This window comes from Prunus persica, chromosome G3, assembly GCF_000346465.2.
Source record: "Prunus persica cultivar Lovell chromosome G3, Prunus_persica_NCBIv2, whole genome shotgun sequence".
Taxonomy (NCBI): domain Eukaryota; kingdom Viridiplantae; phylum Streptophyta; class Magnoliopsida; order Rosales; family Rosaceae; genus Prunus; species Prunus persica.
The window spans coordinates 15,232,636-15,246,939 of record NC_034011.1 but is presented as its reverse complement, the minus strand read 5'-3'; the positions used below and the strand labels follow the sequence as shown (position 1 = coordinate 15,246,939).

The window sequence follows — 14,304 nt, the reverse complement described above, 5'->3', positions numbered from 1 at the left end:
AATTTTGGTTACCCGCGAAATCTAAAATTAAATGCGACCAAAATATTTGGTCTCTATGTTTACTTGGTTCGTTTGCAAATGAAAGTTGCCGCCCAAACATTTGTCAGATTTAGCGACCAACAAATTGGTTGCTGATCATGGAGAGGTAGGCATCTAAATTATTAAAACTAGTTTTACTTCTTTGGCCTTTTGGGTTTTGTGGTTGATTTTTAGACTAAATTCAAAAAATAAAAATAAAAATATCCCCCAAACCCATCGATTCCCCCAATTCCTTTCCTTTCTTTGGTACCTACTCTCTTCATCTCCCACACAACACAACTGCCGCCTTCAAGTAAGGACCAGTTTGGGATTGCTGTCACTTTTAAAAAAAGTTGCTTCTACTTTGCTTTGAAAATAATTAGCTGTAAAGTAAAGCAGCTCCATGTTTGGTAAATAATATTTTTAAAGTCCTATTAGTACAAAAAGCAGTGTCAAAACCGTTTGGTAAATTTTAATATAAAATTGTTGTAACTGTGAATAATGACTAAAATAGACATGATGTTAAAAGTGTTATGTACTAATCATGTGGTGGTAGAGGTAGTGATGGATGGAGTTAGTGGTGGTGATGAAGGTGGAGTTGGTGGTTGTGGTAGTGGTGGTGGGGATGGCGGTTGTGGAGGTGGTGGTGGTGGGGATGGCGGTTGTGGAGGTGGTGGTGGTGGTGGTAGTGGCAGCATGGTGGTGGTTGTGGTGTTGGTTATGGAGGTGGTAGTAGATGTGGAGGTTTTGGAGGAGGAGGTGGTTGTGGTGGTGGTGGTGGTAGTGGTGGTGGTGGTGGAGGTGGAGGAGGTGGAGATGGAGGAGGAGGTGGTGGTGGTGATGGTGGTTGTGGAGGTAGTGAATGTGGTGGTGCAAGTGGTGGAGTTGGATGTGGAAGTGGAGGTGGTGTCATTTTTTAAAATGAATGATGGTATTTTGGAAATTAAAAAAATTCATTAAAAGTTCATCTCTGCTTCTTTTGAAAACAGCTTTGAAAAGCAACCCAGAGCTTGCTTTAAAAAGTTGCTGTCAGAAGGCCACTCATTTTAAAATAATCAGGATATTTTATTTTTACCAAACACCTTAAACTGCTTAACTTTAAAGTGAAGCAGGTTTTTGGCCAAAAAAAGCAATCCTAAACGGGGCCTAAATCCTCCATCGACGCTCCCAGCGCGATCCTTCGTCGATGACCAATCACTCATATACCCAACCTCTCTTCCTTCTCCCTTCAGATTTCTCGTGCCATGAGTTATTTCTCATTCTCTCTTCCCCTCCAGATTTCTCTACTCCACTTGCTGCTACATCAACACTCTCTGACTCACGCAAATACCAGAGATTCTCTACAATCGCTTCACTCACAGACCAACTCTGATTCAACGGTGTGTTCATTTAATTATTTTATTTATTTAACCAATTTTCTGTAATTATTTGATTTTGATTCTAGAAAAATAAATCTTGTTTGTTTTTGTCGTAATAACGAGGTCGTAGACAACCCCTCAACCACTGAGTTGGTGAATTCCTCCTTCACCACTTCTTCGTCTGCTGCTTCTAGTTAGGTATAGGTATGACAACTAGTTTCTCTGTTTTTTTTTTTTTTTTTTATTTTTTTTGAGTTGTGAGTTTTGTAACATGTTAATGTTTATGAAATTTAATCAAGGGTCATTGAATTATCAAATAGCTCGAAACTGAAACAAGTTTTTTTCTTTTCTTTTCGTTCCTCTTGCTTCTGTCATCTATCTTCATTTTAGTTTATGATTCTTTGTATGTGGATAATATCAGTGACCAACTTAATAAATAGCACTTGCCTTTTATTTTTTATTTAATATTCCTAATTTGAAATGAGGAACCTGTACCATTTACGTAGGTGTCGATTTTTCATGTTGTGTATTGTTGGGTTTATACATGTTGTTTTACCTCCTTTTAAGATTTTTTGTGCTTCCCTTGTTTTAATACCTTTACCTAAAAATAATTTATTTCTGCCTTTGGACTTGGGAGAGACCACAACCTAGTTTTGGACCATTTAGTTTTATCTTGAGGCTTTCTCTTGAATATTTGGTGCTTTTTGTGATTGGTTTTATTATGTTGTTGTTTTGGGTTAAATGAGCAAAAGAATAATGCTTTTGGCATTTGCTTGAATTATGATGATTAGTTAAATTTAGGAGGGTGGAGGCATATACTATTTTGAGTTTGAAGAGTAATTTGATCTAAAGCTCTCTCAAAATTAAGTGATTTGCTATGTTTGTATTTTCTAAAATTAGTTTTCTTGGTTTAGACTGTGCATAAACATTCCCATATAGATTCATTTCTTTTTGTTGGAGAGAGGAGATCTTATCTTTTTTTGATTGTCTTTTTGAATAGAGAGAAATAATTTGATCATACAAGGGGCTCACTTACAGCTGTTTAATAAGTTATTATTTTTGGTTTGTCAGTTTTAATCTTGTTTATTATAAGTTCAAGTAGTTCTCAAATTTTTAGGTTGGCAATATGTAGAAGGTTGAAATTACTACTTACATTAGCTGGTAAAGCATCCATGATTTTAAGACTAGAGGACTAACTTTTGCAGCAGAATAGTGAGTTTTTCCTTTTCTTTTCCTTGTTTTTAATGTACTTCTTGTTTCTTTTATCCCCTGATTTTGCTTAGAGCTGCTAGTCAATGATGATGGCACAGAAGATGCATATTGTAGTACTAAATGGAAAGGAATTTGAATTGCTATATCGGACTGGCAAAAGGAATATGATTTAAGTCTACTTATGTATGATTAGGCACCAAAACTTTCACTGCTCTTTCTATCCTTACGGTTATAACTTCCTTGTTTTTTGCCTCCCAGACAGCCCTTTTCCTCCGAAAAATAATAAGTCTGAGATCAGTGGGAGCAGCGCCAAAGATATGCAAGAGTAAGTTTTCTTTCTTCAGTTTAAGTTAAAGTGCATTAACTTATTTGAACTCCATTTTTATAAGGAAATTAGTCTGCGTTGAGTTTAAGTTTGTCTTTTCTTGATGTGTATGCAAGTTGGAGATTTTAAATTGGGCTTGTTATATATATGTGTGTGTGTGTACATATTGATGTTGCTTTATTTTATTTCTTTTGTAGAGGAAGATGATGGATGAGTTTGAGGTGAAGCAACAATTGGTAGAGATTATAACTTCCAAGAGATCATATCACGACCCCACCTATCCCACAGGCTTGGTCTCTAGTCTTCATGTGGAGAAATAATGAACGCAAAACTTGGGGTTGCAAAGGGCAAGAAAATTTGGAGCCTGGGCTTTAGACTTGAGTGGAGAGTTCTTTATTCATTTATGCTTATTTTTATGTGTACTTAAATGACTACTATGCTCATGTACCTTTGAATGTGAAAAACTTTTATGTAATTTCTATTGCTTCTAAATCTATTGTTTCCCGAAATTACAATATGTTTATTTATTGCTTGTAAGAAAAGTTCTTTCTATAACAAAAAAATTAGGAAAAAAAACGAAAAATAAAGTGTTTTTGCGACAAAATCCATTAGTCGCCAGAACCTATAGGCGACGAACAAATAAATTTGGTCGCCTGATCCCTTTTAAGTACGCACCAAAATTTGGTGTTTTAGCAGGAACTCTCCTTCATAGGCGACCAACTAAATTATGTTAGGTGACGAAAATTTGTGGTCGCTTAAAGGTTTTGGAGACGAACTTCAATTTCCGTCGCCTGGAACTTTCAGCCACGAGGTTTCAGTGACCATTATGGCGACGATAATATTTCGTCGCCAAATTGTTTTGGCGACCAAATGAGGTCTTTTAGCGACCAAACGTGGTGGTCGCCAAAAGGGTTTTTCCTTGTAGTGATTCCCTTTTTCCGTTTGCTATTTGTGTTCAAAGAGACTAGGCTAAGATACTTGGTTTAAAATGAAAAAGGTTTAGCTCAACTAGTATAAACAAAATGAATCTGCCATTTAGAATGTTTTTGTTGTATAGGTTGTGGCTAAAGTTCATTTCCTAAGCATTAGATGCATGTTTTTTCAGACGTGATGTCACACTTACTGATCGGAAGGCCGTCGACTGAAGGAATTAGTCAACCTCCAAACCATCTCCAATTGAGCGACAACGACCTTACCGACCGGTACGCAAAGCCCACTTAACGAAGCAAGCCCATCATTTTCTCTTCAGAAATCCGTGATTCAATACACTTGGTCTTATAGAAGAAGAAGCTGAAACCTTACATCCTTATTCAAGAACAAGACAAAATTCTAAAGCCCACTTAACTTTTGGCAATCGGCAACTTGCCACCAAAAAAAACAAAAAAGGCACATTTGCAATTCTTCCCTTCGGCACCTTGCCAAGTTTCTTGCATGAGTTTTATGCAAATATCTTCGGCACCCTGTGCCCTTTGGAATCTTTCCAAGTCTCATGCCCTTCGGCAATTTCCTTGCGACATGCAAGTTTCATGCACATGCCTTCAACAATTTCCTTACAACACGCAAATGCCTTCGACATCTTGTGCCCTTCTGCCAAGTTTCATGTCCTTTGGCAATTTTCCTTGCGACACACAAGTTTTATGCAAATGCTTTCGGCACCTTGCCAAGTTTCATGCCCTTTGGCAATTTTCCTTAGGACACAAAAGTTTTATACAAGTGCCATCGCCATCTTGTACCCTTCGGTATTTTATCTTGCGACATGCAAGCTTTGCGCCTTTGGCACCCTTATGCCTAGGCACATTGCATTGTGACATGCAAGCTTTGTGCCTTGGGCACCCCGTGCCGTTCAACATTTTATCTTGCAACATGAAAGCTTCGTGTCGTCACCACCCCTGTACACTTTGCCCTTTTTATCCTTCGGCACCTCACCTTGCGAAACGCAAGTATGCCATTCGGCAACCACCTTGTGACACGCAAGCATGCCCTTCAGCACCTTCTCTTGAGACATGCAAGTCTTATGCCTTGGGCACCCCAAGCCTAAGCACATTGTCTTGCGACATGCAATTCTTGGGGCTTCGCCACCTACGTGCCCTTCAGTACCTTGTCTTGTGACAGGCAAGTCTTATGCCTGCGGTATCCTCGTGCCTATACATATTGTCTTGCGACATGCAATTCTTAAGCCTTCGGCACCTATGTGCCCTTAAGTACCTTATCTTGTGACATGCAAGTCTTATGTCTTTGGCACCCTCGTGCCTACGAAAATTGTCTTGCAAAATGAAAGTCTTAAGCCTTCAGCACCTACGTGCCTTTTAGTACCTTGTCTTGTGACATGCAAGTCTTGTGCCTTCAGCACCCTCGTGCTTACGCACATTGTCTTGTGACATGCAAGTGTTAAGCCTTCGGCACCTATGTGCCCTTCAGTACCTTGTCTCGTGACATGCAAATCTTATGCTTTCGGCCTCGTGCCAACACATATTGTCTTGGGACATGCAAGTCTTAAGCCTTCGACACCTACGTGCTCTTTAGCACCTTGTCTTACGACATGCGAGTCTTGTACCTTCGGCGTACTATGATGCCCTTCGGCACCCTTGCAAAACAAACTGGGGACTTGCAAACCACTTGGGTTTTTGTTACAAATTCCCTCCCTCCAATGTCTTTCTTACCTAGAGATATGGGAGACTGTGGGTAGTGCACTATATGACTTGGAAGATGGACTATGGTGATGTTTGGCCAATGCACTTAAAATTACAAATCCCCAAGCAAGAAGTACCTTTTTACTTGCAAACTTGGGGGACTACTATTGATACCATGACTAACCAAAATAATTAGCTAAGCAAGATCAGCCAAGTGCCATGCTTTCAGAGGTCATCATCTTAGCCAAAGAAGCCTTTCCACAAGTCACAACTAGGGGCAATATCAAGAGTCCCACATTGGAAGACTACAAGAGGTGGAGACTCCCCTTCACCTAGAAAGGAAGACCACTCTTTACTTAGAAAAGGGTCTTGACCTTTGGGCCTTGGACTCTTAGGCTTTGTGCTTAGGACTCTTTCACCTTCTTCCCTTTATCTTTGGGTCTAATCCCCTTATACAAATGTAAACAAACATTATCATAATGAGAACATCTTTCCGTGGATGTAGCCCATAATTCGGGTGAACCATGTATACCTTGTTTTTTGCATGCTTATTTACTTTACTTATGCTAACCGCCACTGGCTGCCGAAGGCCTTTATTGTCCCCCAACCTGCAGAAGCCTTCACTAGTCATTAACTTGCTGAAGGTCCTCACCTTCCACTTAACCCACGGAAGGCATCAACCTGCCGAAGGCAGTCACTTGCCTTGCCTCCCGAAGGCACATACATATGCTGAAGACCCACGCCTTCACACTTCATCCACCACTCCACATCTATCTCACTTGAACCCCATTTTGGACGTCAACATGACTGTTATGTTGAAATGTATTTGGTATTTTAGGGTAATTAGTGGAGATACAAGTTGTACAATGTCGCTTGTGTATCCTCTTTTATCTAGATTAACTCTTTGTCGTTACTGTGCATCCATCTTTGTATTAACCGTTTATGGGTATTTGGTTTTTGTGCCCAATTATTTAATACAATTATCGCTAATTTTTTTATACGGTTACCAGTAAACATTAAGGACAACAATTATTGGGAATGAGCATAAAATTGTTAGCATCATTTTGTAAAAGAAGCATTTTTGTTCACCACTACTTTTTTTTGTTAGCATAGTTTCAAGACAACTACTTTGTTTAGGCATATTTTTTTAAATGCCCCTTGTGCTTTGCAATTTGTTTCAATTTGCCCCCTGAGCTTTAAAATGACCAGATGTCCCAAATGAAATTTTGTTTTGCGAGCCACATTACCCTATCCGTTAATTTGAGCTGAAAAACTGCTAACTTGTTGACATGGTATGGATATTTTAGTAATTTTAACCATTTAACATTCTAAATATCAAATTAAATAAAAAATACTGAAATAATTTAAAATTGAAACCCACTCCTCCCTCTCTTCTCTCTCTCTACCCTTTTTCTCTCCAACTATCCAAATGCGACGAACCCCGTCCTCCTCCACTACGCCTGTCCCTGCTGCCACCTCTTCCCTTCTCTGGCACTGAAATTATTGTGTTTCGATCTGCTTCAGATATTTAGAATTGTTAGAAAGGGTGGGAATTGCAGCTTCTAGTGGCTTTAATTTTTCTTTTTTGTTCAACGAGTTAATCTCTTTCTTTGAAATTTTCAATGTGCAGAGAGAACCTTGAGTGATGGGCTAAACCAACAGGGTATTGATCACTACAATAGCATCATTGATGAACTAACCAAGAATGGTAAGAACTAAGAAGCTATGCTATTATTATTATTATTAATAAATATCAAATCTAGGACTTTATCCATTGTCAATTTGCAAGTTTGATGAAAAAGTATCCATTTACTTGTCATTTCTGTTTTTGCAGGAGTGGTGCGAATGTCAAAGGATATTTCCACTGGGCTCTATTTCACGACTTTGAATGGGGGGAAGGCTATCGGGCTTTACTACGTCGACTACAAAGACAATCTCCAGCGAATTCATAAGAGCAACTCCACCCATTTACCCTTAGCCATGGCAAGGGTGGAGCTAGGGCAAGCACTATTCACGTGAATAGTGGTTGCCCTTGCAAATAGTAAATCGTTTCTCCACCCGTTGCCCTTAGCCATAGCAATTACTATTCACTTTTTTGTTTTTTCCTCCTATTTTTTAATGAAAATAATTAATTTGGGTAATATTTTCAGATAAGATTTTCGGATTCCTACGTGTCAAGACTATTCATAATCAGATAAAATTTTCGGATAAGATATTTGGATTCAAATTTCGGATTAATTTCAAAGTTCAAATTTCAGATAAATTTTTGGGTTCAAATTTCGAATGAATTTCAAAATTCAAAATTCAGATAAATTTGGGTTCAAATTTCGGATGAATTTCAAAATGCTAGATGAAAAAGAGGAAAATGTTGTGTAAAAAGAGTGAATATTAGTAGAAGTATAATGAAATGTAAGAGTATTGGTGTTGAAAGTGAAGGGTATTGATAGGTATTTATAGAAAAAAATATCAGAATTTTTTAGAATTTTTTAGAATTTTTTTTCATATTTTTTTCACCCAAAAAAGCCTCAGCCGTTGGATTAGAAAGGAGAAGCAGATCGGAAGGCACTGAGCGCGACACGTGGCAGCGTACCAGCTAGCTGACGTCAGCGTGACGCCAGCGCTGACGTCAGCGTGACGCCAGCGCTGACGTCAGCGTGACGCCAGCGCTGACGTCAGCACCCTCGTTTTGGACCTGGGGCTGGTTTGGCCTTCGGGCTGGCCCGAGTTGGTGGGTCCCACACCAAACCCGGGCCTGGGCTGCACGCTGGAGCGGAATTTTTTTTTTTTTCTGCCCTTGCCTCGGGCTGGGCTCCTTCGCTGGAGCCACTCTAAAGAGTCAGCTGGTTGCCTAAATTCCTAAACGGTGAGGCCTGATGTACTCAAAGCTTAGACATAATAAAGCACTAGATATGTAGGTTGAGTGGAAGAGAAGTATAAAAAAAGGAGTGCCCTGAATCTTCACTTAGGCTGGTAGTTTCTTGTTGTGTCTTCGGGAATGCCCTATGATGTTCAAGTTCAATAAAGATATATATAATTGGTAAAATTGTAGCAATGGTCTCTGGATTAAGCCTCAATTTTATTTTTTGTTCCTCATATTGCTAAATTGTTACCGTAGTGCTTTAATTATACTTCCAGTTTCAGAAACCATCCTTTCGGTCATTTCAGTCAACTTTTCCGTTTTATTTGATGACATGACATGGACAAATCCTACTTGGCATGAACAAAAATGTCTTTTCACATAAAAAATTTTAAAAAATAAATCTCATCTCATCTCTCTCTCTCTCCAATTTCTTCTTTCCACCACCTCTGCCCGATTTCTTCTTTCTCCCGAAGTCTCTTTTCTCTCTCTCTCTCTCTCTCTCTCTCTCTCTCTCTAATTTCTTCTTTCCCCCACCTCCACCCGATTTATTCTTCCCCTCCCCCCCACACCCATTTCCTCTTTCCCCCTCTGTCTCTCTTCTATTCTCTTCTCTTCTCTTCTCTTCTATCTCTCTCTCTCTCTCTCTCTCTCTCTCTCTCTCTCTCTCTCTCTCTCTCCCCAATTTCTTCTTTCCCCCACCTCCACCCGATTTCTTCCCTTCCCCCCAAACCCAATCTGTCCTCCCAATCTTGCCATGCAACAAGTTAGTATTATTAATAATAAAAAATAAAAAATGCATGTATTCGCCTTTTTCTCCTCTTTATTTGTTCTTTAGTGATTTTTATTGTCCAGCAGTTTAATGTATTTGGGCAGTGCGCTTGGGGTTTGGTGTGTTCCAACTTGTGTATTTTTGAGATAAATTCTGGTCTTGTTTCAATTGTAGTTCTTCAATCCCTCAATTTTTTCATCCCAAATCCCCTTATTTTACTGCTCTATTTTGGCTTCTGATAATACCAAGTCTAGTGAGAGGATTCACACGCAATTAACTTTCCTTTCTAGTCGAGATTTTGTTTTCCTATTTTGTTGTTTGGCAGAAAATTGAAATGGAAGACAGCAAACATGTAGGTGCCTGCGTGAGCACTCAAATAACAAAACTAGAAATAAAAAAACAAGCCTCAGTGGATGAATTTTTTTCTCTTTCCTGTAGTTGCTAGGGTTCTGGGTTTTGTGGATGATTTTTTTGTTCTCACTTTTCTGTAGTTGCGGGCTGGGGTGGGGGCCGCTGGGTTTTGGGTTCATGGGGATGGTGATGGCCATGGGGAATGGGGGAGAAGAAATCGGTGGGGAGAGAGAGTTTTTTTTAAAAAAAAATTTTTTAATCAATTTAAAATTAATGAAAAGACAAATATACCCTCATTTTTAACGAAAAAGTTGACTGAGGTGGCGGAAAGAATGATTTCTGAAAGTGGAAGTATAATTAAAGTACTACCGGAACAATGTAGCAAGGTGAGGGATGAAAGGTAAAGTTGAGGCTTAGTTCAGGAACCATTGCTACAATTTTATCTATATAATTTGTTGAGCTTTTCTCCCGTTGGTGAATGTTAGCACAAAACAAAGTGATAAAGAAACTTTACTTTCGAGTAAATGGATGGAGGAATGTTTGTGGTAACTAGTTACGTTAAGAGTGCGACAATTTGAAAATATATCGCACTGAAATATTGGCAATGGTTTGGAGTGGCTACAAAGTTAATACAATTCAATATGATATCCCCCGAACAGAAAATGATAAAGCTTAAAACCAGAAGCACTGCAAGCACAACTATTCCTACGTTGTTTTCCTCCAATGGATAAGCAATGTGATATTCCAGACCAACGGATAAGCAATTCCCACCAAACTTAACAATTCCCTTTCCTGATTTAGTTCTCAAACAAAAAGGCAACTCACCTGTCACACTAATATTTGATACATCAATGTAATCATGTTTGCTTCCATAGCTTAGATGGCCACACTCAACAAATTTATATTGTTTTATAGGAATTAGATTTACATTGTTTATTGCTAAACTTGGGAATAATACATACCCCCGCAAACAATACTTAATACTTAGTCATAGCTTTAATTGGGACATAAAAAACATAACTATTGCAGGAGGTGAAACAATTAACAGTGGCTAATACAGTTGGCACAGGACGCGAGAACATACATAATCATGGATAATGATAGCCTTCATCACTTGTAGGAGCCTTGTAAGCCAGGATGGCATATAAGGTTTGCATGAAGGTCAAACCCAAACCCAAGAGGGCACCAGCAAATGCCAAAGTTGACCATGGATTGTTGAAATAATCACGTGCGAGAATTGTTTTCCATCTATTGAAGCGACGGTGATAGTGCTCATTCACTTTGTCAGTGAGCTCTTTATAAGAGAAATGGCCAGGGATGGTGTTATTGTAAAGCTTATTGAAAAAGCTAGCTATATCCTCCTTGCTTAAATGGGTAAGTAAAATTCCTTTCTGTATCAGAATGTCCACATCCGAGCTGGTGTTGATCAGGTTATCCAACACCACAGCATAAGATGTAATTTTACATTCATACACGCTGGCTTCGCACTGCTCGTAAACAATGAGATTTCTGAAAAGGGACTCGCCATTTTCATTAACCACAATCGGTGGAATTTTCATAACTCCATTTTCAAAGGTTATGTTGAGCATGCTATCGTCAGTACGTCGAAATTTGACTCCAGCTTGTAGAAGCTCTGTGACACTAGGGATTGGAGCCCAATCTGAGTTAGGATGAATATTATTACTATCCTCTTTTGTTCCTCCTAGTAAACATCTTCTTATAAAGTCAAGTAAATGCTTGCTTCCCGTTTCTTCAATTTTCTTTGGATATCGCCCTAAGGTGTAAAACTCAAAGTAGTAGAGAGTAAGCTGAGATAGAGAAGTTTCTTCTGTTTCATCGTTTTCCCTTGTGAGCTTGAATAAACAGTCGAGAACTCTCCAAGGAATCTGATTTTCAAGTAGAAGCAAGTCGTATAGGAGCGCCGCGATCATCCATGCTGTGTTGAACACAGGATCATCCCTTTCTGGGAAAACCTTTATTGCACACTTTCCAGCGTCAGTAATGTACTTGCGGAAGAGTTCAATTATAAAGCAACCATCAACCACCATTATTTCCACAAAGTCATCACTACTTAAATTAACCTTTTCTCCGTAGCAATCACGACAGTATTTTTCCATGCTTCTAATGCCTTTCACAAAGGACATCACACTGGCCTCCTGATTGCCTCTACGCTCAAGGAGACAATGCAAATACCATTGTTTAATTTCTTCCATGGCTTTCAGGTCCTCATGTCCATGGTGATATGGCCCAATTGAAACTAAGTTTGGAACAAAAACATTTTCATTACCCCTGCGTAATATATGAGGGATTCGAAATATGCAGCTACATGCGAGTGAAGAAGACTGCTGAGGAAGCTTTTTTCGAATCGAGGATGCTAATAACTCGTCTTCCTTTCTATTCTCACTCAAACCCGAACTTTGATTCTTCAAATCATTTCCTGCTGCTGTTGCATTATCTGTATTTCCCATCACCGAGTCATCATCTATATTGCTCTCTGTCATCCTGATCCCCACCTTAATTAATAACCGGAAAATGAAAGTTGTTAGCGATAATCAAATAACACCAAGTGATCCTCTACTCTACTATTTTTTACTTTATTTTAATACATTTTGTATGTATTTACACAGAAATAGGTGAGAGAGAGAATTCGACCAATTTGGATTGATCCAGAACGTATTATGTATGAATTCAGAGGTCTGATTTTAAATATAAATTTATAATTGGAAAGCTGATTCTTCAAGCTTATTAAAATATTCTATGTTCAATGCTTCGGTGATTGAGTTCAGACTCGATGAGTCGTTGATACAGTAAAGCTTAAAGAAAGTTTTTGCTAGTTTAGGAAGAGGTAGGGGAATTTTCGGGATATTGCTTATCACATAAGACGTAGGACCCTTATTAAGCTTTTAGGCCTTGTTTAGTGGGGTTAGACTCGACCAGACTTCTCCAATTAAAATGGACTAAAGCCCTATATGTTGTTTGGTGGGCCTAAATGTACCCTGGGAATGGTTGGAATATATATTTCGATCTGATACCAATCCAGTGAACAGGGGTTTTTTAGTCCAAAATCAATTATTTCTGATATTAAATAATGGAATAAACACTAACTATTTAATTAAAAATTAAAAAAAATTCAAAGTCCAATGGAGTCAGTCTGGTACAGCTTATTGATCTACCAAACAACTCACAGGACTTAAAGCCGAGCCCAATCAAACATTCTAAGTTTTATCCTAACCTGTCCAATCCGGCACACCAAATGGGGCCTTAGTACTTACCCGGATTTGAAATTGAGGTTTGATATAAGACGTGCAAATAAGAGGAAGTAATTGCAGATAGCATTGTACTTTTTTTAAGTAGAAACTAGGATAAGAGAGTGTTCTTCTCTCTTCTATTTTATTTTTCCTTATAAAATTATGATGTAAATTACTTTGGTTTAAATAAAAGTTTTGGTTTAGTTTTCTTATTCATTTACCTTACACCCTAATAAGCAAATAAGACGATAAAACATAAAATTTGGGTGTGACGGGACTACTCTAGTTATATAATTTAATTTTTAAATTTCAATATATAGGCCTTCTAGTATTTATTCTTACATATTTGTAATATTCGAAACATTGAAATAAATAGTTACATATGTTAACTGAACAGCGAAGAAACATTCATCCACTCAAGACACTGTAAACAAAATCATTAATTAACCTGATGAAGCCATTAAGAAATCTATCAGATAATAACTTGCACATCCACAACATGATAGGCAATGTCAAGTGACTAATAAGGACTTCCATAGGAGCCTGTGGCCTTTAAACAATGTAGAAGTTATTTAAACAAATCTGAAAGCAGAGTGAGTAATCTGTCAAGATTTAAAGCACGGAGAACGCACCTGAAAATCGAGTCATACACGGTATACACCCAAGAAAGACTCGTCAAAAGTATTGCTAATATTATGTTCAAAGGCTATTGAAAACCTCACTAGGCATCAAATATATATATAATATACTGAAGCAGTTTGGAAATCCAACCTCCAATTTGTGTCAAAAAAGAAAAGACAAAATCAAAAGCAGTTCCATTCGTTGCTTAGATTATAATCCAACCATGCCTTTAGTCTTACTGACGGGGCATCTTTTAAAGTAAATAACTGCCCCAACATTTGAAGCTTTATAGGATTCCTGCAATACAAAGTCCTCAATGATCGTACCTAAAGGCATCCTCATGTAACACAACACAAGAACAGACGTAGGGATTGCTCTAGACATAAAAGCAAAAGGGAAGAATGGACTCTTAAGTTTGAATCAGTTGAACATTGCGGGTGACTTACGGATCACGAGCTTCTAAATGTAGAAATCCTGCATTATCCACATTTCACTACGGCCCCATTTGAGATTTTTTTTTTTTTTTTTATGGGTGAGTTATGTATGTATGCTATTATATTTATAAAACAATAATATAATAGATAATTAATTACGTATACTTAATAAGTAAATTTTTTAAAGAAATTATTAAATAAACCAATTAGGTTTTTTTTTAGAAAGAGAATTCATTCATAAAACCACAGACGTACAAAGAGTGACATGATATAGTGGCCTCGTTAAAACCTTCTAAAAGGACCCGCCCCGAATTTCCCGAAACCCGAGACGAATTCTGTGGAAATTCCCGACATCACCCCGATGTCGGGCCCACTTCTAAAGACCGAAACTTCCTGCCGAAATTTCGGCAGAGTCTCCCCTGTAAATTGAACATTGCCCAATTTTCAAGCTGCATAAAACACATTTTATATCCACAAC

At 38.2% G+C, this 14,304-nt stretch overlaps 1 protein-coding gene across 1 annotated transcript; it reads right to left on the bottom strand.

Annotated features, from left to right (window-relative positions):
* On the bottom strand, window positions 10,373-13,475 carry LOC18766044 (UPF0481 protein At3g47200). Its single transcript, XM_007198747.2, has 2 exons — window positions 13,404-13,475; window positions 10,373-12,036 (listed from the first exon to the last, which is right to left on the bottom strand). Exon 2 carries the CDS (start codon window positions 12,022-12,024, stop codon window positions 10,612-10,614), a length of 1,413 nt encoding a protein of 470 aa, XP_007198809.2. The 5' UTR covers window positions 12,025-12,036; window positions 13,404-13,475; the 3' UTR covers window positions 10,373-10,611.

Excerpts from the sequence above, each read along its gene's own strand:
- LOC18766044 (XM_007198747.2), bottom strand. The coding sequence starts at position 12,024 with ATGACAGAGAGCAATATAGATGATGACTCGGTGATGGGAAATACAGAT.